The 26,036-nt window shown below is 40.3% G+C and overlaps 2 protein-coding genes across 4 annotated transcripts in view; both read right to left on the bottom strand.

The window, feature by feature from the left end:
• Nucleotides 1–15,503, bottom strand: part of usp54b (ubiquitin specific peptidase 54b) — a 46,724-nt gene extending 31,221 nt beyond the window's left edge. For both annotated transcript variants that reach the window (XR_015710525.1, XM_087784200.1), the window contains exons 1-3: nt 15,485–15,503; nt 5,421–6,001; nt 4,766–4,858 (exon numbers count right to left, since the gene is read on the bottom strand). Coding sequence is in view for 1 of the 2 variants with exons in the window: in XM_087784200.1 (XP_087640326.1) it covers nt 4,766–4,858; nt 5,421–5,576 (249 nt within the window). In the remaining variant the exon portion in view is untranslated. The remainder of the gene's footprint in view (nt 1–4,765; nt 4,859–5,420; nt 6,002–15,484) is intronic.
• Nucleotides 15,504–17,098: 1,595 nt separating this feature from the next.
• Nucleotides 17,099–24,279, bottom strand: myoz1b (myozenin 1b). Of its 2 annotated transcripts, none has more exons than XM_087782839.1 (5): nt 24,188–24,279; nt 19,892–20,058; nt 19,753–19,822; nt 19,498–19,684; nt 17,099–17,334 (listed from the first exon to the last, which is right to left on the bottom strand). In XM_087782839.1, the coding sequence occupies exons 1-5, from the start codon at nt 24,270–24,272 to the stop codon at nt 17,103–17,105; spliced, it is 741 nt and encodes a 246-aa protein (XP_087638965.1). In that variant the 5' UTR covers nt 24,273–24,279; the 3' UTR covers nt 17,099–17,102. The 2 variants fall into 2 exon arrangements, with proteins under 2 accessions (XP_087638965.1, XP_087638966.1); XM_087782840.1 differs by having other exon boundaries at nt 19,753–19,819.
• Between the last annotated feature and the right edge of the window lie 1,757 nt (nt 24,280–26,036).

Raw genomic sequence — 26,036 nt, 5'->3', positions numbered from 1 at the left:
TGTTGCAGTGATACCTGGAGAACTTTCATTAGCATTATAACATAAATACAGTTTTGATATTGTTCATGATTTTGTGACAAACATGGTTGTGTATTTCCCCGACTGCGGTCAACAGTTCAGGCGTGTGTTACACTATGGTTAGCGAGGTGTGTGTGATTATTTAAAAAAAACACTTTCATTGAGATGTTACACCATTAACTTTAATGCGGTAACACAAACGAACCAGGCCGACAACACAAGTTAACAGGGCTGATGATTAGGGCCCGTTATTGTGAGAACCCCTAAAAATACTACACACGTCTTGACGTACGATCCTCGTAAAAGCCGCCTTAAAACAGAAATTACTTTGAAAAGGTAATGTTGTGTTACACAAATGTTAACCATTTGCAGTATTCATTGGACTGTTTTATGGACACTGTTATTTAATGATTGCTGAATATACTGTTCATGCTCCCGTCATGTTTTGTCATAAATCACTATTTAAACACAAGACATCAATAGAAGAAATAATGTCCATTTTAATACCGTATTGACAAAAACAATTAATGACAATTTCATTTTGAGTTTGTATGTTCTCCCCGTGTTGTATGGGTTTACTCCAGGTACTCCGGTTTCCTCCCACAGTCAATTAACATACAGAGGTTGATTGGGAACTTGGGGAAATTGCCTGTATGTACGAGTGTGTGTGAATGGTTGTGCGTCTTTGTGTGTCCTGCGACAGACTGGCGTCCTGTTCAGGGTGTCCCTCACCTCTCGCCCAAAAAAACCTGGGATAGGCTCCACCCACACGCAACCTCCATGAGGTTTTAAGCAGCAAAGAAAAGGAATGAATGAATGCAGACGATTGCAAAATGCAGTTTTTTTCAAGTGGTGTGTTGATTTGTGACGTTATCTCCAGAACCACAGATGTTCAAAGCTGAGTACATTAAGACAGAGGAAGTTTTGAGTGATAATAAAAAAGCTTCTCAGCCATGTAATTGATGAAGAAACAAATTGCATCTTAAAACCCACAATCTTTTTAACATCTAAAGTGCACACACTTTCATCAGAGCATAAACAAAGCTGTTTTGTTGTCCTCATGTTGACATCTTGTAAAGCTGTTGGCGTGTTTAAAAAAGTATTTGGTATGGCTGTGGGTTTAAGAACACCATTAACATTTGTCCCTCCATGTTTGAACAAGATATTTTGGGAATGAAAAGGGGCTCACAGCTGCCACCAACATGTAACATGTTCTTCACTGACAGGAAGCTAAAGTGTTGACAACACATTGACGGATGAATCAGCCGAAAGATTCTTTTCATGAAGTCATAAAGATTTCTCAGGATCTCGCGGTGCAAAACTGACAAAAATTTGAATTAACTCAATATGTTTTCACTTATTTAGCTTTCAAATTTAACAGATATGACGCTAATTTAAAATAAACTTGCATTCACATTCAAACAGTTACTTTCTTGAGCTGAATAATAATGTTAAGAAAACAGAATAACATCATTTCATTTTAAATCCATACAAACTGCACCATTCACAGACCCTCAATAACAACCCAAGAAAATTCTGGTTTCAACAAAAATAAGCTGCACACATCAGAGAAAAACGGCTAAAGAAAGAGCTCTCCGTCTGCTGCCGTCAGACAAAAACGCTTTTTGGAAAGAGCGTTCATGTGCATGGAAGCTTTTCGTCTTCAGCATTAAAGATTTGTGTGTGGGTGTAGGTGTGTGTCGCCCCAGCGTGGGTCTTGCTGGCTCAGCGCTTTTGCTCGGCCAATTAATTACAGAGAAGCACGAGAGACAGTAGAGTGTGCTGAACACACACGGACGCCGCCACACACGCACACACATCTGCAGCACATCACACTATATTTGTCTCAGTTGATTCAACAAATGGCCGCACCAGAGCCACATAAGACCTGTTTATTATGTTTCTATGAGATTAAACCTCTTCCTGTTTATCACCTTTAAGGAGCAGATCTGAGAGCAGCAACCAGAACCTTCATCGTCTGTGTTGAAATAGAAGGTGATGAGGAGGAGCAGGGGTGGAAATTAACATTTAATTATTTACTCGCACATATATAATTCAGAAGTATTTTACATGGACTTACATTGACAAGTACTTATCAAACACCTGAGAGCTGCTACTGAGTAAAGTAAAAAAGTGTTAATCTTAATGATCCAAAAAAACCTAGATGGACATGTATACCTTGAAGGTTTTTGTAAAGGACAAAACAGCGTCAAATAAAGCATGTTTTACTCAAATTACATTTTAAAATAATCTACTTATTGCTTTTACTTGAGGTGAATTACATGTGGTCAATTTAATAAAACGAAAATACAGTTTATTCAGTTGTCAATTGTCAAGAGTAAAAAATATATATAATTCATAATTGATCTGTATAAATAATCTAGTTTTATTCTGATTCGATTTTTCTCATTTAAAATAAATAAAGAGGAAATTCATAAACTTTTTTTTTTTTACTTAACATGTGCAGTTCTTGTCGTTATTATTCTGCTGTATTTGTGCTATAAATATTGCCAGCAAACCTTTAGTTCCCACAGGCAGGGGTGAATATGGATGTGCTCTTTTGTCTTAATCTTTAGAAAATAATGTATTACATGATTTCTTTTTTTTAGTCACTGGCCATAAACAACTCAAAAAACAACTTGAACAACAGAAACGGTAAAAATAGAGATAACAAATGTATTGAGGCATTTAAAAAAAATCATGAACTGATAAGACTGTTATTAAATCCGGATGATGTGAACACTGTGCTGGGATAGAACTGCTGCATAAGGAGTCGACAGGTGAAGCAGGTGTGTTACTGGTAGAAGGCACTGGTCACACTGGGAGAAAATAACTCACTGGAGGATGTTCTTGGTGACATTGAAGTCAGGGAATCCTTACGTGACATGCTTCAGTAACTTTGATAGAACGGTTGAAATATACTAAAAGAGTCAATCCCTGTTCATATTACCGTAAAATGGTTATGTTGCTCGTGTGAGGAGATATTCTTCGTCTTTTGTGATTCTGTTCTTTCCTCTCAAAGTAATGAGGGACTATTGAAAAACTGGGGTTGCATAAATCGCAGCCAAAATATCCTCTTAGTTCCCTGGAGACGGTCTCTCCCACCAACAACAAATAATTTAGACATTGGCAGCTCCACCAGAGCTTCAGAAGCAGCGCCTGAGCCAACAGAACCAAACCCAGTTGTCTGCTACATCGACAGAAATTATTTGTTAGCTGGACACTGCAGAATAAGTGAGACATTAACTTGACGATTTACAAAATCAATTCAGAATTTAGGCTGAAGTGCATCTGCCATTCGTAACAGTCGATGTAAAGCTAAGTCTTGTTACACTGCCATTCGTAACGGTTGATGTAAAGCTAGCTCTCGTTACACTGCCATTCGTAACAGTCGATGTATAGCTAGCTCTTGTTACACTGCCACCTGTAACAGTTGATATTAAGCTAGCTCTTGTAACACTGCCACTTGTAACAGTTGATATTAAGCTAGCTCTTGTTACACTGCCACTTGTAGCAGTGTGTGTAAAGCTAGCTCTTGTTACACTGCCACTTGTAGCAGTGTATGTAAAGCTAGCTCTTGTTACACTGCCACCCGTAACAGTTGATATTAAGCTAGCTCTTGTTATACTGCCACTTGTAACAGTTGATATTAAGCTAGCTCTTGTTACACTGCCACTTGTAGCAGTGTATGTAAAGCTAGCTCTTGTTACACTGCCACCCGTAACAGTTGATATTAAGCTAGCTCTTGTTACACTGCCACTTGTAACAGTTGATATTAAGCTAGCTCTTGTTACACTGCCACTTGTAGCAGTGTGTGTAAAGCTAGCTCTTGTTACACTGCCACTTGCAGCAGTGTATGTAAAGCTAGCTCTTGTTACACTGCCACCCGTAACAGTTGATATTAAGCTAGCTCTTGTTACACTGCCACTTGTAGCAGTGTATGTAAAGCTAGCTCTTGTTACACTGCCACTTGTAGCAGTGTATGTAAAGCTAGCTCTTGTTACACTGCCACCCGTAACAATTAATGTAAGGCTAGCTCTTGTTGCACTGCCAATTGTAACAATGTATGTAAAGCTAGCTCTTGTTACACTGACACTCGTAACAGTGTATGTAAAGCTAACTCTTGTTACACTGCCACCCGTAACAGTTAATGTAAGGCTATCTTTGTTGCAATGCCACTTGTAACTGTTGATGTAAAACTAGGGCTAGTTACACTGCAACTCGTAACAGTTGATGTAAAGCTAGCACTAGTTACACTGCCACTTGTAGCAGTGTATGTAAAGCTAGCTCTTGTTACACTGCCACACGTAACAGTTAATGTAAGGCTAGCTCTTGTTGCACTGCCACTTGTAACTGTTGATGTAAAACTAGGGCTAGTTACACTGCCACTTGTAGCAGTGTATGTAAAGCTAGCTTTCGTTACACTGCCACTCGTAACAGTCGATGTAAAGCTAGCTTTCGTTACACTGCCACTCGTAACAGTCGATGTAAAGCTAGCTTTCGTTACACTGCCACTCGTAACAGTCGATGTAAAGCTAGCTTTCGTTACACTGCAACTCGTAACAGTTGATGTAAAGCTAGCACTAGTTACACTGCCACTTGTAGCAGTGTATGTAAAGCTAGCTTTCGTTACACTGCCACTCGTAACAGTCGATGTAAAGCTAGCTTTCGTTACACTGCCACTCGTAACAGTCGATGTAAAGCTACATTTCAGACCACATGAGAAAGGTAGTGTTATGTTACGTACCTTTAAAGCACAGAAGATGCACGAGTCCTCCATGCACTTGTGTGTCGTCAGCTGTCGAAAGCTTCTGCGAAAGATGTCCAAGTGCCACAATACCTACCACACAAAACATGTTTAAGTCATTGATTGTCTTTCTTTCTACTTTCATGCACATACATTTAGATGTGATGGTTCCGGTTCTAACCTGTGTGAGAGTGAGTGTGTTTGTTTGTTGCAGAGAAAGTAAATTCTGGAGAACTGACGGAAGGATCATAGACGTGTTCTTTGCTTCTTTCACGTTCTATATTTAGTTTTTCATTCTTTCTCTTCTGCTTGCTTGTTTTTTTTCTACCTCTCTTTTTTTCCCCTCATTCTGTATGTTGTCCTTTCCTTCTTTCTTGCACCGCACTTGCCAGTTTTTCCTGTTCTAGACTTCCTTACACCGCGTACTGATCGGTGCAGACTTGGGTATTTGCCATGAAAAATAAAGGTCTTAAAGCCAGGTAAATAACTATTGCCTGAGCACCTGTACAGTCACAAATGGTCAATAGGCTGCCAGTTTAAAAACCTTTTCACATGATTAAATTAAAACTTATCATGACTTTTCTGTTCAAATGTTTCTCAAAGTTTACTTGACAAAAGTGAGGATGATGAGGTCCCACGTGTTGAGGGGTCCTACCTGCAAAGCACTGTTGAGGAAGCAGCTGTTCTGTCCGGGCTCGTTGCTCAATCCTTTGCTGGGCGCGATGGAGGTCATGGTTCGCGGGTTGACCAGCCCCTGCGCCCCACCTGCTGCTCCGCCACCCGACGCAAAGTAATTCCTCTTCCAAGACATTACTACCTGGATGCCCCCGTGTGGTTGGGGAGGCGGGGGCGAGGCGGGGGGCCGGTAGAAGAAGCCACGGCCACTATGTCACTCCCATCAGAGATAACAAGTGAGAATGTAGGAGAAGCAACAGGAGGGAAGCGAGAAAGACACTGGTAGATCCTGGAACTGTAGGGAGTGTTGGTAAAGGATTTGGCACCCATACACCCTCTACACTCCTCCCAAGTCTGGTTTTACTTTGGAATCCACTCGCTCCTCATGCCAGCGGCTTTCTTCACTAATTTCTAGCTCCTCGGATTTAGCAGTTTATGCTCAAGGACAGAAAGGCATGTCCAAAGCGTCCTTTGGCAGATTCTGTCAGAGAAACGTTGACCAGGCAGCTCGGCCGCTCCCATCTGCAGAACCCTCAAATCTTCTCTTCCCTAGAAAGTTTCCTAAAAGAAAAAAAAAAAGAAGAAAATTGTTTATTTTCCAGATCGTGGACAAAATTCATTGGTCACATGGAGTTTAAAGGGAGAGTGTTCAAGCCTAAAATATGGAAGATATAAATCTATGGCTGGGTATCACACTTTGATTCTTTGGAGGTACCGATCATAATGCTTCAACAGTGTCGAATATTGAAACATACTTTGTCTTTTGGTGCCGAGTTTCGATACCCAAAAGTAAATCAAATGAGCAAGACTTGATAATGCTGCCGGCGATTGTAATGTTCACAGACGGGTTCACTTGCACAGATCTACAGTATATATCAAAGGGATGGCGCTGGCGTGAAGTGAAGGTACATCTACCCAACATTTTAAATCGATACCCAGCCCTATAAAAAAAATTAAAATAAAAATAAATCACAAAAGTTTCAGTTGAGATTTTCAGCACAAAACACCAGTTTTCGAAATGGTTTCGGTTTGGTCTCGTTTTTTTTAATTGATGTATTACAATGAGATTCAGAATCTGCTCTTGAATGATGAAAATGGCGGAAAGTATTTAAATGAAATGTAGTTTTTCCTCATTTTAAACAGCTCGTGTGATCTTCCCTCTACAGGCTGTCATTTGGTTTCCCACCAGGACACCCATATGGTTGCCAGTAGAGGGCAGACCAAAGATTCTTTGAACACTTTAAACAGAACCTGTAACTGGCTTGTGTTATGTTCAAAATATAAATAAATATAATTCAATATAATTAAAATAAATCTATTGTGAGAACTCAAAGAACCTTGTTTTGTTTATAATCATAGGTCAGAGACATTTTCGAGAGCCAATTCTCCTCCAAGCATCAGCATGTGTGTACAACTGTTTGTGTGTTTTGGTTAAGATGTTCTCTGAAGATAAAGTTACATGAAAAAGCATGAATAATTTAATATAAATATAGCTGGGTGAATGATTCAAAACGACAAACAAGTGCTCATTAATTCCAAGCACGATGTGTACGAATGTAGAAAACATGCAGAACCAGAAATGTACAGAAACGGGTAAAGTTGAAATCACTGAATATTCAACTTCCATCTTTGCCCACAGCTCACTGCTGGCGAAAGGCCAGAGGGCACAGAGATGCTGCGGCAAGCAGGCCAGAAGTATAGGATGTCGCTATGGCGATGGTCATATGACATCTAGCATAGCAAAGTGGTGTGAAGGAATGAGGCTGATCTGAGAACATTCCGCTAATCTAATAACTCTTTGATTTCCAGCCAAACCTTTTTTTTTTAATGAGCCCAACCAAATCTAGTCATCATCAGAGTGACCACAGCAGGTCAGTATTCACAACCATCACACGTCAATGTCTCTTTAAACTCTTTCTCAGAAATATCATTTTTAGATTGAAAGTAATGCAGCGCTGCTTAACAACCATCACACTTGAACCAGTCAGTGGAGAAACATGATTCAGCCCGGAAAGAGACGCCGCATGGTTAAAAAGTCGGGTCCATGAGAGAAACTGTATTTACAAGGTTCACACCCCTTTGGAAACGAATACATTCAGAGATTAATCGCAAAGATAAAAGAATACTGGCTAGCTCTGAGTTGAACAAATGGATAGCAACATGTCATTTGCTCAGACACTGCTCTACTCATGATGCGTTCATGGAGGCAGTGCGGAAACAAAGCTACAACCTGTTCACGAGCCGCCACCGATATATAAAACACATTTTTGAAGGGACTAAGGAAATGGGGTATCATATAGCAGGTCGAGATAAAGACTAGAGTTTGTATCAGGAGCCATTTGTTGACTGGAAAAAAGAGAAAAAACTGATACCATATCTATTTTCTTGACAGGTAAGAGAACAATGTACGTTTGATAAACATTCTTTTTCTGAAGCTTATTTCCTTAAAGGGGTTGCAGGGCGCTTATGATGTGCCAGTCTGTCGCAGGGCACACGAAAACAAACCACCATTAACACACATAAATACCCACGGATCGCCCCCCCCCCCCATCAACAGAGAAGCAAACCAGCAACAAACAACTGCTTGTTAGAAGATAACTAGACAAGTGGCACTAGCAATACAAAGCTACACTTTTGTTACTGTGGGAATGTCATGGTTTTATTTTCTGTATCAAGAGGCTTTGGGCCAGAGACTGAACTCTTAAACCCATCATGCAATTTGCTCAACATTCTTCACGATTTAATATCCAAAATAATCATAATAGATATAAAGTGAGATAGATTGTAACTTATCAATCCTTAAGGTAATGCATCCGTTAAAGGCCTAAACTCCTTAAATGTCCCTTAAATATATGTTGGACTCTATTGTACTCATAAGTATGTGCCTGTTTGTATAAAAACCTCTTTTCATTGAAATATTTACATTAGTAAATGTACTTAAGCCCCGCCCATTCAAAAAAACACTTCCCTTTTCGGTTGATCGAACCACACCCACTCTGCAGTGATTGGTCAAAAATCAAATATTGTCACTGTGCATAATCCATCCAGGAAGTCTCCACCTCCAAGGGACTTGATGTATAAACAAAGCGGGGCACGTTTACAGCTGGCTGGAGATTGAGTGAAGCCATTATTACGTCATATTGGACTCCGCTCTCGTAACCTCTTGTTCGCTGACATTTCAGACGGTGGAGAACATTATAAAGTACAAGATCAAAACATGAGAGACTTACTGCATCTTGAAGAGGAAGACTTCAACATTTGAAACATGTGAGTCAGGAGAGTTGGCCTTTAATGTCAGATCAGAGCTAGAATGACATAATGCAATTGTATTTGTATCAGGTTGCAACTTGTATCAGTTTGACAGATGCATTATGGACATAAAAATAGGTCCTAAGGGTACAGACGATTTATTTTTTTATAATAAATAAAGCAAAAAAAAAGCATGGTGTGCTAGAAGAACACGCCAAACAAAAATCAACGTAATCTGGTCAATTGGTATCGATATAAAATCAAGAGCTAAATCTGATAGTATTGTTAGGAGTCCTTGAAAACCTGTATCAACATCCCAGCATAAGATGAACACACATAATGTTTATATAACACACATGAACTTCACAATTTGTAGTCTTTACAGACATGTTCCCAAATGCATTGTGGATTTGGCCGTGGACTTGTGTGTGTGTGTGTTGCAGCATTTTGGGTTGGTTACCATGGAAATAGGCCAAGCAGTAAGCACGCGAGGGTAAAGCTGAAGCATGTGATTTAGTCAGAGACACATTAAGCTCAATAAAAAGATGAAGAAATGCGATATTGTGCATCGAGTTCCATTACAGTTCTATAGAATCGCCACCTATAACACAGGTAACTGTGGTCTGATGAAAAGTCACCATCGATGACCCTAGACCAGTCCAGCTGGCACTTAGTGACCACTGTCGACTGAGACCTACAATACATACATGCCAGGATCTCACCTGAAACTGATCCAGTTCTCATTGAAAGTCTGCAATCATTTATCCTGTTCATATTTGTGTGGGATTATTTTACACCATCCTGCGTCCAACCAGTGCTGGAGTGACAGCGAGCGTGGAGCTGATGATGAAGGGAGGCTGCGAGAGCACAGCTGGAAGGAATTTTCATCTTTCCTGTCAACAATAGTCAATTCTCAGCCACAAATCTTGCAAATACATGCTTCGGCAGCTATTGCTGCAAATAATCTGTCTAATCTTCCTCCAGAATCTCTACGAATAATCCCGCGTGTGTAGTGATGCAGGACATAAGGAAGTTTGCATGAGAACAGAATCTAAAACAAAGGCAGGACGTCGTTCTGATCCCTGAAGCGTTTACTTTGCTGATCCACATTTCATCCTCAACATCTGCCCTTCACCAGACTCGTAGAATAAAAAAACACTGATTTGAGGGTTATAGCAGGTGGGCTTCGGGACCCATCTTCTCCCGGGAACAACAACCATGACCCGAGTGAAGAAGACAAAAAAAAAAAAAGGTTATAATATAAGGGAAGAGAAAACAAGAGGTTTGAACCATCGTTTTCCGGACATGACAGAACTAAGAATCCACACGTATGTTTAGTTAATCTTTGTTTAATCATTTAATCACTCCATTATCCACAGACCACCTATTAGCGCCGTTTAGTATAATATTCATTATGATTTTTTTTTTAATATACCGGTGTGTTTACGGCATACGACTTCAGTGACGTGCACTGCAGGAGTGCGTTTCAACGGGGACTCATTTTACTGCCGCACCACAGCAGGTGCAAAATGAGGCTTTGCGGCTTGAAAATTTGGACGGAGACCAAATGCTACTTCGCTAATTTGGCTAAGTCGCCGCTAGCAGTGACAACACCAGCAATTTCCTTCACCACCTGGGCTGAAAACAATGAAAGTATGAGGACCATATGAAAGTCAGATCACTGTCCTGTACTACTCACAACCTTGAAACATTGATACCATTTAAAAAAAACATAATTCAATATATAGATCATACCACCCAAGACCAACCACCCTCATTACGTCAAAGTATGATCATGTATAAATGGTTCTTATACAGTAACAAATGTATTTTGTATTCATTATTCATTTACATTTTCACACTTACTTTTTCCCTCCTTTCTTGTGTGTAATTTGAGTATATATTAATCCCTCAAATCATTTTTTTTTAATTAGTTGAAGAAATGTTTTGATAAAAACTACTATATACAAGAATAAAATTGCAGCTTATTTAGCTTAATACTACCAGGATCAGGTCTACCTTTAGACCTGATCCTGATCCATCAAGTCCTTCTCTACCTTTAGACCTGATCCTGATCCATCAAGTCCTTCTCTACCCTTAGACCTGATCCTGATCCATCAAGTCCTTCTCTACCTTTAGACCTGATCCTGATCCATCAAGTCCTTCTCTACCTTTAGACCTGATCCTGATCCATCAAGTCCTTCTCTACCCCTTTTCTTATAGACACTCATTTCTGCACTGAAAATGGAAGTTGGTAGCATCTCATAATAACCTTGTGGATATGGAACCAAGTCAGATGCCACCTCCAAGTAGGGATCACCCAGTATTGATCGGATGATAGTATTCCCTAGAACCTCTCCTAAAAGTACCTTAATTAGATGATTTAAGAGGTGATTTGTCAGATGGTTCAGGAAATGTTGAGTTGGTGTCTCTTTATTTTAAGTGTATATTGTCCTTATAGTTGGAAAGAAATATAAAGTAGTAGTAGCTGAATGTTAGAGGTAACGGGGGGGGGGGGGAGGCTCATGATTATAGGCTGCTTAAAATAGTATCAATGTATTAAAGTGTGTAGGAGGGCATGCTTGTTATACTTAATCCATCCCTTCGCCTCCATCTTAGATTATTTTTAGAAAATGACCACCTTCATAATTTAGCTCTAAGACAGAAGACTAAACGATGTTTTGAAACCGGAGTCCACCTTCCCTCACTCCGGGCTCAGTGACGCCAGAGTCAAGAACTGATACCGTCCCGGGGGGGTCAAAGTCATTCTCTCACACGGGGGGGCCCCCATGCTTGCAAAACATGAGTGACAAATGTTATTTTTAAACACTCTGGTTAATGTGTTGATGTGTTCCTTTAAAAACCTCCTCCTCTCGCTTCTGTCTCACTTCCTACCAGTGCTGTCTGGTCTTGAATCAGTCCCTGCATTAGTCCTCATTCATCTTCATCCCTTTCCCCCCCGCCCCCCAAAAAAAACTGCACACACACACACATATTTAAACGCGCACACACACACACACGCAGTAAGTGGGTTATGTGTAACTTCAAATAGCCCACATTGACAATAGGGAGAGCCAAGAGTTCATCCTCGTTCACACGTATAAAAGAAGAAGTTACATTCACCAGCTTCAGAGTCAGAGTGTGCGAGACAAAACAGAACACGTGCCACTGCATGTGTGTGTGTGTGTGTGTGTGTGTGTGTGTGTGTGTGTGTGTGTGTGTGTGTGTGCATGTTTCGCACATTTTTTTTTCCTTCTTTTGCAAGCTTCAAGGTCATCTCTCGAGTTAAACCCCCCAATAACATAAATGCAGCCCGTGCTCACAGTGCAACACATCCAAAGCTATTAGCAAACAAATGTTAAAAAGGGGCAGTTTATGCTAAACAAGGCTCTTACATAACCGGGCACATTTACATGGTGAACCATTGTCACAAACATCGCTGGGGTAATGAGAGTCTGGGCTTATTAAAAAGCGGGAGGAAGAGAGAGTATAGGAGAGAAAAAAAAAAGAAAGGTCATATGAGCGTGGCGTTCTCTCCACTCCCACTTCATCATCATCTAGTGATGTTTAATCTGCCCTTCTATTAACCTTTGATAATCCCACTCATGTGGACAAACTCCACCATTCAAGCCACCAAGACGTAAACTGGGATCAGACACGCAAGATTGATGGAGAAAAGAAAAAAAAAGGAAACTTAGTTCTGTAGGTAAAAAATAAATACCCTGTTGGATGACTTCACCGTGTGTCTGGTGGAGAAAGAGCTGAGCCAAAAGGCAAAGCTCCCAATTAAATAAGCAATCTTGTCTCTAGTGAACGAAACAACAATCTCACAGATATAAGTGATGTGATTATTATTTTACTCCTTAGTATGTGGTAAACTTTCTCAAGAGAAAAGGGTGAATTCTGGGCCTCTTGACCTTGGCTGCTGCCCCCTCAACCCGAACCACAGTCATGTATAACATGATTAGATCAGAATGGTTTTCAATCAAGTTGGAACTGTGACTAGTGGACAGTGAAGAAAACTTGGAATGCCTAAAAGCACCGTTTTTGTCAGTATAATGCGATAGTTTTCGATGTAAGAACTTGAGCAATTTTGTTTATCAGAAATAGAATATAAATATATATTACATAATCCGTCATTTAACGTGTCCCACTATGGAAAATGTACAGATGAAAGTTAACATGATAAGCTGTGAAGATTCCAGTGTTTAAGATAATATATGGAACAAATGTTTTGGGGTTTTTTATCTCACCAATTTCTAAAAAAGTTGCAAAAACTAATAAAACTTCATGCGGGAAGAAGAGAATTGGAAGAAAAGCAGGAGGATATTTTAACTTCAGTTTGTGAATTCCCATGTAATGAGGCGGCATTTTTGCCAAACAAACAAACAAGCTAAACTGAGATAATTATGCAGGACTCAACATCCAAGAATTAAAACATAAAATGGCCGACTCCTGTTCAAGAGTGCCAGTTATAGAAAGTTCACTGAACACTAAATATTGTTCGGCCCTTGACTCCAACTGCCAAATGATTTTGGCCCCGTTGTGTAATTGTGTTCAACACATTTGTGTTGAATGAGTTTTAACAACCGCTTTAGTTCTTATCATTATATGTGTTTAAACAACCAGACATTCACATCAACAAAAAATGATTCTTCCACTAATGATTATATGACCGTAGATACCATTTATCTATACGTTTATTTACATTATCTTGTATATTACATCCAGAAATGGATGTAATATACAAGATAATGTGGTAGTTTATTGGTTCAATACCACAGTGGTGCATTTAAAAAAATTAAAATAAAAAAAATAAAAGTCATAATACTTCAAACTTTAATTTAGGCCGATTAAAACTGGCTCAGTAGAAAATTAATCAACTACAGATGACTCATATGAAAATCAGGAGATGAAGGAAAGACGGTACATTTCCAGCCGGGCCAGGTCGGGGACAAACTGTTTTCTCAGTAAAGGTTATGCAAGTTTACCTCTCAAGAACATCTCTACTCCTTGTACACCTAAAAGGTTGTCAGGTCCGGGCGGGGAGCTGCAGAGACGACTCATTAAATATGGAGGCGAGCGCAGATATTAGGACATGACACACTGAGGTGTCACTCAAAGTGTGACGGGAAATTTACGCCGAGAGCAACAAATGTCCAAAGTCATAATGCCTCCATTACAGAGGGTTTTACAGATGTCTGACTCTTCCAACTCCAGTCAGGTACTGAATATTGAAAGAGGATTGTGGCCCAATAATCTCTTTCTCCACCTCATACCCGCCATTAGAAATCCTCCTCTGATGCATTATCGATGTAAGTGATGCGCTCAAAAATCCAACAAGAATATATTGAAAAGTCCAGAAGCTTATCAGAGGATTTCACCGTCTGGGTTAGTCAAAGATAATGCCGTACGAACCAACGAGAGGAGGCAGGATCTGCTACGGTAGAGCTGGAGGTCAAAAAAGGGCCCAAACTTTAAATAAATAAATAAATGTATACAGGGCAGAAAATGGCTAAAATAATTGGTAAGTTTAAGTTCAAAATTTGACCGATGTGGTCAATTTAGTGGTAATGTGTGGTGCATTAGTGTTAATCCAAAATAACTTTGATTTATATTTTCTATTATTGTATTTTTCAACAACAGTAGCAGGAATTCAAATTTCAAGTATTGTCATTTAAACTGTTGCGGTGCATTATGGGATTCGTTTGCAAGGCTTTTTCAAAATGTAGTAGGAATTGTTAATTTACTGTATAATTAGAAAGCACTTGCATATATACCTGCTGAGGAACTCATTATAACATGACTCTATGAAAGCACACATTCAAAATAAAAACAACTTCCATGATCGACACAAGCATTTAAGCAGCACCAGAGCAGGTATTCAGGTCAGGAACTACAGTACCTCACAACATGAATGAACAATAACCTCACATTCTGTCTCATAAAAGGTCATTTATTTCAGTCGCTTTCATGTGGATTTTTATCAAATCAGATTTTATGGTTGGCGCTAAGTTTTGCACGTGCAGAGATAAAAAAAAAAAAACACCAAAAGGTTACCTTAATATATAATATTCAATGATCTCTACAAGTAAAACTACACCATTTTTTCCTTCAGGTTTTTCCTCAGAGCCGATCATGTACTTTTCCTCCCAACATAGGTGTCACTCCATTCTCGTACCCAAAACGTACAAAACGTGTAAATCACCTGTCCAAAAAAAAAAACCTGCGTGCCATTTCATCTCGTGCGTGCGTGCGTGGGGGGCGTTCCTCCCCTGCACTGGATCCGGTCCACCAAACCCTTACTAACGTCGTAGTGTGTGTGGCTGCAAGCGACGCAGTTTTCTGTCCCACGTGTGCCTCGCTGTGACGGTGCATCTAGTACCGGTACCAAAGTCATCGATCACGTGGATCGAAACCGCAGCAATGGATCGATACGAACCCCACGCGCGTGACAGGTGACAGCTGTGCGCGTGAGCAAAAAAAAAAAAAACCCTCGGGCGAATATATTTCTATCAACAAGTCCAACACTGTCCAGAACGACACCAAAAAAAAAAAGCGCGTGTACCTGCCTTGACCGGCGAACACGTGCGTCTGGACCGGCGTGTGACGCAACCATTTCGGGATCTGCGTAGACGAGTGACCCGCGGGTGAGCAACAGGATGGACGACACTCCACTGGTCACATCTGGCCCCGAAACGCTGGTACAACACACGCACACGCACGTACGCGCGCGTTCCTACTTGACGTCCCTTCGTCACGTGACGCGCCTTCACCCGCCGGTACGGTACTCACCCCGGGTGCTGCTGTCGCCCACCGTCCTCGCGTGTGGTTCCGCGGCAGAGAGAGGGCGAGCCGTGGGCGCGCGCAGCCCCCACCAGCGCCGTCCAGCGCTGCGGTCGCGGCACACGCCGCTCTCGCGATAACCCGCGCGACACACACACACACGCACACACACACACACACACACTCGCTCAACGTCTCTCGCCGCTCCTGCGCGTTGACGTGTACGCTCGGCGCTCTGGCGCCCCCCGCTGGCCGAGAGGCGCAACGACTCCGAGCCGGGGAGGATAACGTCATCTCTTCATTTGACAAGAATAGTCACAGGAAGAGAGAGAGCCTGGGTTTGTGTTCAAGACATCAAATGCACTCATACTCTAAATATCAACAATCTTTTTTTAAGTTATGGGTTTCTTCATAGGGTTTTATACATGTGTGGGATTAAAAACTCTAATAACACTTCTGTGTGTTTATTTGCACATTGTATCCACTGACCCAAGAGCGATATTTATACGCATATACAATGTTTGTGTGTTGCAAAATATCACTAATACACCACTAAGCAGATCTCTACACACATCTGAATACCCAGCAGCCATTTAATCAACCCATATCAAAGGACACACACACACACGCACCTACAAACACACACACACAATGAAGTGCATTACATGCCAAATATAGTCGAGTTGGCCCCATTGAGCAGGTGAAAGTCAATATCTAGTTAATGTGAAATTGAACATCAAAATCTCATTAATAAACCCCCCCCTGCGCACACACACACTCACACACACACACACACACTCTCACACGCGCACAATTTTGCTTCATATCTTTCTCTCTCCACCAGAAATGTGTGTGTTCTTGCGTGATTTGTGCCGTTGACTAGGAGCCGATGGCATCACGTTCACCTGGACAAACCGTGGTCTCAATGGAAGTGTCTGTGTATGACGAACCGTCTGTGTGCAGCTGAGTGTGGGAGCTGCTGACTGCAGCACTGTAGCTGCTCTTATTGGAAAACTGCCAGACACAATTAAAGTCACAGCTTCACTATTCATTTGTTTGGTTTTTTTTTTGGTCCGGAGCTGCATTGCCATTGACAGTCGGTTGGAGTAAATAAGCATCAACGATTAGATCACCAACTTGTGTTTCCTGAAGACGTGCACGATTGGTTCAAACTGTTGAAAAATGGTTTATTAAAGGGAGGTGGATCTCGGCTCTTTGTGCGAGAATCCATTTCATTGTGCTCTTAGGAAGTTTTCCCAATGCTAAATGTTACTTGGTCGCCATGGCAACAACACAATAGCTGAATAAGTATCATGTTCTGTGGTTAAATGATAATGAGAAACCCACACAAGCAGCAATTTGTAAATTTATTGCATAAATACGCGGTGAGAGTGCATCGTCTGTACACACTGGTTTCATGTAATCACATGTTATCGCAGTAAGACGTCATAGTAGAGGAGCACCAAATACTTTGTCCCTTTTCCATCATTTTTTGCAGCCTTTTTCTCATGCAATTGAAATACTTCCAGACACATTCCCGGGTCGGCAGCCCTAACAGGGTGTATGCTAGTACACGTGTGCTTTTGTAAGTTCCACTGCAGGTCGTGTTCTTCGCTCGCATGCACGTTCAGAGATCCTCTGTCTCGCCGTCGAAAGGGATGTCTATGTCCATGTTGATGTTCGAGTTGTCCTCGCTGCACACCCAGCCGATGGGCGTGCGGTTGAACGAGGGCCGTGAGCAGATGCCACCCTGCAGGGAGGGCAGCGGCTCCTGCTCCTCGGACGCCGTGTTGACCTCGGGCAGCTCAAAGGTCAGTACCTTGGACCCTTTCTCGAAGCCTCCGAAAGGCAGCGCTGACCTGAGTAGTCGGGAGAGGAAAAGTTGTGGATTTGGGTCTTGTTTTTACCAGTGATCAATGACTGAATGTCTGGTTCAATTTAAGGTTCATTTGTTTGTACAAATATAATGATAAGAAGGAAAATAGATTATTGGAGTTTAATTTAAGAACTGATATCGAGACATTTATTATGTTTCTTGATTGTTCTTACATCAATAGTTGTGACATTGTAATGTTGTCTTTTCTCTCTGTCAGTCACATGATACACGAAGAAGATAATGCTTGACAACTACAGTTTTTACATGACAGTAGAACATGGAGCCAATAATGACGCTCACATATGACTGTCAACTAATTGAAATCTGTGGCATATATTTCTTGGTCACAAATAGTTAAACAATAAGGGTAATAATGGGATAGCCCTCGTTTAGTTTTGAAATACACTAGCAGTGTTGACTTAAACAGGTAAAAGTGTATAAGTCATCTAGGTCAGGCGTGTCAAACTAATTCAAAAAAGTGCCCAAAATCCTTCTGTCATCTTAGTCAATGGCACCAAAAATGTACATTTACCAAACTGTCTGTTACAGGAAGTATGAGTCTGATTATTGTCTTTTCATTCTAGGATGTTCCGTCTATCTTAACCCTTGGGATTTTCTCAGGGTCAACTTGACGCAAAGGCCCGGAAAGAAATGTATTTGTGGTATCCCTTGTGTTGTCTCCGTGTCAGATAACACAAAGGTTAATTATTTCTGTGTTTGTCCTCCTTCGTCAAACTCTCACATCGAAATCTTTTCAATTTCACTTATATTGGAATTCTTAGTATATTTGTTTTCATCCATATTCTCTCTTTCTTATCTTATATATCTTATATATCTTTCTGACTTTGATTTTGAGATGACCATCAAGCAGTCCACATAAGAAGATTTCTCCTTCTGGCCTTGAGTATGGAACATGCGATTCCTATAATCAATATAACCATTATATAAGTTGAGACTCAGACTGAGTTCATGCACAATCTGCAGAAGGACTTGGACCTCCTGACCTGAAATACTCTGCATTATTGATCAAAGTTGTGGTGAGAGTCTACACAGTGAAGCACAGGTCTTCTCCTCGACGTACGCCCATAGAGACCTAATCGCTATAACAACCAGCAGCTCGCCGTCTCGTGAAGAAGCTCCCTCGGTGGAAACGTTTGATTTGCTTTACTCTGCAGCAATTAAGGCAACAAACACACACACACACACACACACACACACTTTCTTGCACACAATGCTGACGATTAAATGGATCTTCTTTCTTCACATGTGATCGATGTCACCCTGATGTCATTATTTTAATTCTATTTCAACCTTTGATCTCCGCCCGTTCTAATGACGTTGCTGTTCATTTTGGAGCCGGTAAAAGCAGATGTTGTCCTTATAATGAGAAAACAAGCTGCTACTACAGCAAGCTGCATTCTTAGATTAGATTAGAGGGAAGAAGCACTTGTCCTCTTGTACTGCTAGCTCTCCACTAGAGGGTTTTCTTGGAGCTAAGTGTGTTTCTTGTGGCGGCTCGGGAGTATTGCTGCTTCTTAAAAAAAAATTGGAAATCACTGGTATTATCCGTACTAACTATTGATGTAAGAAGAAGTGTTATTATCAAGAAAAAATGGATAATGTAAAGATATCAGTTCTTTAATTAAACTTAAAATTATAATTTGTCGCTACAAAATGTTTTTTTTATTATGTTCCAGGTGACGATTATTACTAAAAAATGCAACATGGGATGTTGTGATTTGATCTCAAGCTGACTCAAGTCAACTCCATTTGTAGCATTATGATCACAATGAGCACTTATAGTTTATGACTTAAATTATTTTTTCTACATTGTTAGCTTGAGTCCAAATAAAGCCCCAAATTTAATAGAATCTGTCTTAACCTTGACCTGAACCTACCAGTAGGACTGGTGTTCAAAACATGAACCATCAATTTAATTTAGTCCGGAGCAGCTGTCAGGTATAACCGATCCGCTGATACGTGTTCACCATCTGGTCCACGGTGTATGTTCTCCATACATCGTTTCATAAATGCCTAAGTCCCATAATGCACCGCAGCAGTCTAAAAGTGTCCACCGAGCTGAGTCCACCTGATGAAACCACATTGGCTCATGGAAGGTTCTAGAACATGGAGCAGTTTGTGGCACCTGTTGAAGCTCTTGTACTGGGGAAGATCTGGATGCAACTGGATCGGTCCTGGCATGCTGGACTTCATGGTGGCCGTCAGCTCCTCATTCCCCTTCATCGCTCGTTCCCATGGTGAAACATACGTGCGCACATACGCCTTCCTTCTCGTCTCCTTCTCTACTTCCTCGTCGACTTCCTCCTGCACCGCTGAGACACACAGACAGGAAGTACCATGAGACAGAACATCAGCGTCAAACCTTCTAAGATGAGTCTACCTTCCTCTTTGGGCATCTCAGGCTTTGGTGGGACTGGGGGAGGGGACATGAGCAGGTTTTGGAGATTCTGCTGGAAGACAGACGACTGCGATCAAGACACCCACGGCTGACGTCGCGATCTGTCGGGTGGAAAACTCACCATGTTCTGATTGGTCACAATGAACTTTTCCACTCTTTCCTGCCTCATCCTGAACATCTTGGAGCCCTTGTTCTTCATCAGGGACAGTTCCTCCAGCATCAAGTCCTTGGGCGTCTTGATCTTGGTGCCCAGGTCGAGTTCAGAGGCCTCGGGGTCTGACTCATCATCTACGTGGACACAGTTTCATAGGTGATCATAAAAAGTTTAAGGAAGAATATGTTTATTGTCTTAAGAGTTTTACAGTCACTGATCTGGACATCTGTATATTAACATGTGCAACCCTACACAACTGATGCAGTCATTTAAAGTTCAACTAATGTGTAGATTAAGTGTGTTTTAAATATATATGTTGGACTCTATTGTACTCATCGGTATGTGTCTGTTTGTACAAAACTCTCTTTTCATTGAAATATTTACATTAGAAAATGTACTTAAGATGTACTTAAGCCCCGCCCACTGAAAATACTTTCTTGGATATGAAATCTAAGTTACCATAACCACAACCACTCTGACTAGTCAAACATTGAGGTTTTTCACCACGTATCAACAATCCCGAAGTCTCCACCTCCAAGTGACTTGTTGTATAAACAAAGCGGGAGCGATTACAGCTGGTTGGAAGAGGAGTGAAGATTTTATTTGGTCATAATGGACACTGCTCTCGTAACCTCTTGTTCGCTGAGATTTCAGACAGGGGGAGAACTTTATAAAGTAATACGTTTAAAACATGGTCATGATGAGAGACTTACTGCATCTTGGAGAGAAAGACTTCAACATTTGAAACATGCGAGTGAGTCAGGAGAGTTGGGTTTTTATATTAGTTGCCATTTAAGATTTAAGAGAGTAAAAAGTAGAATAGAGAAAAACTTTCCTATTATTTCCAAAACATATTACTGGTCCATGAGGCATTTCTTACCAGGTCACACAGCAAGAATAAAATAAATAAATGGGTATTTTATTTGACAATAAAGAGGGAAATTGAAACTGATTTACTTCTAATGTAAAAAAAACACAAAAATAAAAAAAGCATTACAACAAACACTAAATCACTATTGCATTGAAAAAAAAAAAAAGTTTTGTTTTTTATCATTGTAGGTTTTATTGCTTCTTTGAATCTTTATTTTCAATTACTTACAGCTGAAGTTGATCAAAGCCACACATTGTAACAATACAAGCTTAAGTAGGCCAATGAAATGGAGCTGGTGAGCTGCTGGGAGGTCTTTCTCCAGCAATATTAAAGGTGGGAAATCCTTCCCGAGCTCCCTGTGCTTCTCCTCTTTTGTATGATGGAGAGATCTGATGGATTTTACTGCTCCACCAGGGATCCTCATAAAACACGCTTCTCATCCACGTACGCTCTGATATCAATCATATCACCTGGAGTCCAGCCATGAACCAACACACACACACACACACACACATGCAGACTTGCTACAGCACATCCATAAAACAGGGAGTTGGCATTGCAATACAGCAGAGAGCTGTTAGCAGGAGCCCGTAAATCAGCCTCGTGCAAGTGGAGTGTGCGCTAAGAAATTGAGTATGAATACGTGTGTGTGTGCGACGGAGAGCGAGGGAGAAATTGCGGCTGCAGTGGAGAGTGAACTCCCCCCACGGGGATATTGATTAGAGTGTTAATTCAGAGCAGTGGAGCTGGGCCGGGATGCTGAGTGGGATGGAAGCAGACAGAGTGACAGAAAGACAGACAGCACAGGATGGACTGATGGAGGATGAGTGATAGATGAGTGGGCTTTAACTGGAACCAGATAAGGGATTAACAACATAATCTCCTGAGTGAGGGAAAACAAACAGATGAAACATACAGATGTGACATTAGACATCGTGTGAACCCGGAATAGAATGTGTCATCTTGACATCATGGGGGGGGGGGTTTTCGGAAGCCACGGTTTATTGGTTCATTTCACAATCGTTTAAGGTAGTTTCTCTTTATTCCGGAGCGAGCAGGGGATTAGAGGATACTTGCAGGCGATTCCAATCTGGACACATTTTAATCATCTTTAGTAGCTTCGACCAAAACAAACACATATTATTCTGAAGATATATATTTGGAGTCTCTTGTATCTTCTATCTCACGATAGTGCTGAGTCACATGACAAAATCATTGGCTGTAAATGAATTGCTGAATAGAGAGCTCTTCAGTGTGCATAAAAGTTTTATTTTGCATGGTAAAAAATTTGATCAAACCTCAATGCTATTGTTGAGAAAACGTCCCCTGAAATTCGTGGGAGACTCCTGAGTTTGAACAAAGTCCAACAACACAGCGAGAGATTTAACAGATGGACGCTGAGCAGGTTTTGGCAAGCATAAGTTGCGACTGTAGCTGAAATCTCTGCCGCACAGGAAGTGTAGCTGAACAAACAATTTAAAATAGACAAGGCAAAGAATATTTTGCGTTGCAGCTTAATAAGAAAAATATGTTCTGGATGCACAAATGAGCAGTTGTTGAAGGAGACGTGTGAGTCGCTGCTGATGGTGACAGATTTGCGGCTGCTCTGTCATCTGATAATGACCCACAAATCCCTCCAGGTCATTCCACGAGTGTGTTCAGATATTGTGTTACGGTTTTTACCGAGTGCAAGTGCGGCCTGTCCTTATTAATTATGTAGTTATAAAATTAAATGTATCTCCTTCTACTGCCTCATCTTCGTTCTCATGACCACAGGTCCTGAAGGTTCAAGGGCCGACGAAGCATTGATAATCTTTCTGGGCCAGTTGAGTCCAAGGACCGCAGAGACACGAGAGGTGACAGGGTTGAGTTCAAGGTAGATCTTAAGTTGATCTTTCGTTGGCACCAAAGTGGTTCTAGCAAGTATTTGACAGCTGGTGAGAAGGAGCAGGACACTTTAAAGCTGTGTAAAGGAACAGATCGTCTCCCACATAATAATAATAATAATAACATGTATTTTTGTTGTTGTTTTCATGCATTTTGCGCCTCACAATATTTCCAATTGTATTATAGCCTCGTTTGAAAATGACTTAACTAAACCATATGTGTCAAAACTCAAGACTCAGGGACCGAATCTGACCCATCGATCATTCTATGCAGCCCTAAAATACTTGTTATTATTATACTTGTTTAAAGTCGGCTTGGAAATGTATATAATAGGTATTAATTTGAGGTGCATTTATAATGGTTTAAGTAAGTTAAGCTCATTCCAGTGGCAAGTAGAATATGTTGTTCAATAGAAAACTCTTAATATAATAAAATACACAATGTATCACAAAATACATCTTGTGACCTGACAAATACAAGATATATTAGATGTACTTTGGTTAAACATGGTAATGTTGTTATACTTTACATTTTTCATCATTGTTTCAACTTATTTCTGATGGCTTTGGTGTAGATTTATTTTTTCGAATTGTTGACCTTTCCTGTTGGAACCTCCCTGGATCAGTGTGTGTGTGTGTGTCAGCAGGTGAAGAAGAGAGGCATCTGAATCTGTTCTGCTTGAAATCACTTTTTGTCTCAAAGGGGAAACATTTTGTATACATGGTTACTAAGTATTTTTTTTAAATCTGCAGTTAAATGTAAGTAATACAATGTTTTAATAAAGGAGACTTCTCGTGACAATTGAGTGGCAATTATTACAGTTTTTTACCTTATTTGATTGATTAAAGTAACTATTTTAAAGTTGATAAAATAACTTTATTTTTGTTCAATCATAGAACAAGAAGAAACACAAAATTGCATTAATTGAATTGAAATTCCAAATAAATTGAGGAACTTATTTGAATTCTATTCTGCAACTTCTTCAACTCTTACATGATTATCTGTTTTTATTTAAGTGGAGAGATTCATTCAGACACCCTTGTTTTAAAAAGACAGCATTTTAAAAGTTATCGAAAACATCCAACTAAACGAAGAAATCTATATATAATTCTCTAAAGGTCACATGTCTCAAGCTACCAATTTTTTTCCCCATGAATTTTGCCAAATGGATCCATTTACCGGTGTTGCAATTCAATAAAAAGCAAGAAAAAGAAAATAAGCAATTTAATGGTTCACCAGAAAACGGAGCGCTTACCTACACTGTTAGAAATCAGTCTTTGTCTCAAAGGGTAAAACATTTTGTTCATAGGTTTACTCAGTATTTTTAAAATCTGCCGTCAAAGGTAATTCATGCAATCTTGAATTAAAGGAGACTTTATCTCCATGACAACACAAGTGAGCTACATCTAAATTCATCAGATTGTTACAAAAAATAAAAAGTTTTCTTATATGTTTGATGCCTGCAGTGCATTGGTAGTGTGTACTCAACAAACGTCAGTGCTCACCGTTCTGGCTGACGTTGGACAGGTCAGTGATGATCTTGAGGGCCTTCTTTCTCTTGTTAGAGGGAGCAGCAGTAGTGATCGGCATGACTAAAACACAAGACACGTGTCAAACCGCTGGGATTATTCCACCCTGTCGATGGTTTATTGACTGGTTTCAAAATTGAAACCATTCCAATAATCACCTAAACAATAATGGAAAAAGTGATTAGACCACCCCTTGTTATCAATAAGGTCGATGTCATGTGACTGAACGGATAGAAAAGAAAACATGGAATGCCTCAAAGCACTGTTTTTGTCAGTACAATGTCATAACTATTGTTGTAAGAACTGAACTGTTATTATCAAGAAAATATGGATTATTATACTATTATGAACTATTTTCCTTTTATATCTACATTTGTACAAACCCCTCATTATAAATATATATATTTTTAATATCCTCTAATGATGAATAATCATTAGAGAATTGTTATCACAATCTTATTTACGGTATGATGAGGAGACACATAAAACACAAGTATTGTACATGTGAAGAATTTTTAAGAATATTTTTGGAATCATTGTCACAAAGATCTCGCTTCTACCAAAACATTGAGTCGATTTAATTGCCTTTTATTTGAGAGATGATCGTGAGCTGAGTTGCCAAAATTGAAACTACTTACAAAAACTTTTTTTTAAATAGTTTTTGCTATTATATATTTTATATATATGCACTACTCATACTATAAAAAGACACACAAATGCACAAAATTATATAAATAAAACAGCACTGAAGAAAAGTTGAGATAGAAATTCATAGATCCTTGTGTCAAAAATGCAGACGCTTTTCAACAAATAGAACACATGCAACTAAACTAGGAAATCTAAATATATTTTCAAAATGTGGCTCACCTATTTCGATCTTATTTTCTGACTCATGTCACTACATAAATCAGCTTGTGCATTTATAGTTTGAGCTAAACATCTGATTTCGGCTATAATTGTTCATCGAAACCCAAACCTTTTGACCTGCGAAAAATGTTTTTTTTTCTAGCTCAGACATCAGAAGTACATCTTAAATCAAGTTCTGGCTTTTCTTCACCAAAATGAGTCTAAAAATGTTTTGCAACAATTAAACCTGCCGGCACTAGGTGGAATTTCACCTAAAATAATGTTTTCAACATGTATACATTCATAGACTACACTGTAAAAATGGTCATTGTGCAAAAAGTTTTGGACACCGACTCAAATCCGGCGAACCATTTCTTAAAATACCAAATAGACGAAAATAAGCGGATGTTTGGTCTGTCAGGTGTCCAGCAGAGAGCGTGACAGAATTAGCAGCGAGACAGTGACTGACAGAGAAATGTGAGCCAACAAAAGTGTTGAATGTATTTATAGTATGTGCGGATGACTGCATGTGTGCTTCCCATTGGATTAACATCATGTCAGCTCCAACCTCGCTGGGGTTTCAGATTAACTTGAAGACACTTAATGCTACTTGCATCGCTTGAAAGGATTCCCTGCGGATGTGTGTGTGTCGTGAGGTGGGGTGAGGGGGGACATCTGCCTAATGCACAGGTTGAAAGCAATTATGTAATTTTGGAGGCAGGTCCCAGTGGTGTAGCTGGAGGTTCTGCCAACAGGGAGACAGTTAATGTGATTGCTTCTTATCCGCTGTAATTGAGGCTCATTCCAGCTATTTCAGCACTCTACACCGATTGCTTTCCACTTGAGAGTGATGTGATTTAAAACCGGACGGTACAGATGTTTTTGGAGGTTTGTGAGCGCCATCGGGACCAGGGTCCTGTTTCTGTCTCTCTAAGTCTAGAGGGCTGCTCGCCCACCATCACCCCACCCATCACCAGCC

The sequence above is a fragment of the Callionymus lyra genome, chromosome 2 (assembly GCF_982586985.1).
Source record: "Callionymus lyra chromosome 2, fCalLyr1.hap1.1, whole genome shotgun sequence".
Classification (NCBI taxonomy): Eukaryota; Metazoa; Chordata; class Actinopteri; order Syngnathiformes; family Callionymidae; genus Callionymus; species Callionymus lyra.
Note: the sequence above shows the minus strand (reverse complement) of the source record. Positions and strands in the feature narration are given on the sequence as shown.

What these genes read in the sequence shown, in the direction of transcription:
- myoz1b (XM_087782839.1), bottom strand. Translation starts at nt 24,272, where the DNA reads ATGCCGATCACTACTGCTGCTCCCTCTAACAAGAGAAAGAAGGCCCTC. An exon ending in TTGTGACCAATCAGAACATG is followed by an intron (nt 19,823 to 19,891) that starts GTGAGTTTTCCA and finishes TCTGTCTTCCAG; the next exon opens with CAGAATCTCCAAAACCTGCT. An exon ending in CAGTACAAGAGCTTCAACAG is followed by an intron (nt 17,335 to 19,497) that starts GTGCCACAAACT and finishes CCGACTACTCAG; the next exon opens with GTCAGCGCTGCCTTTCGGAG.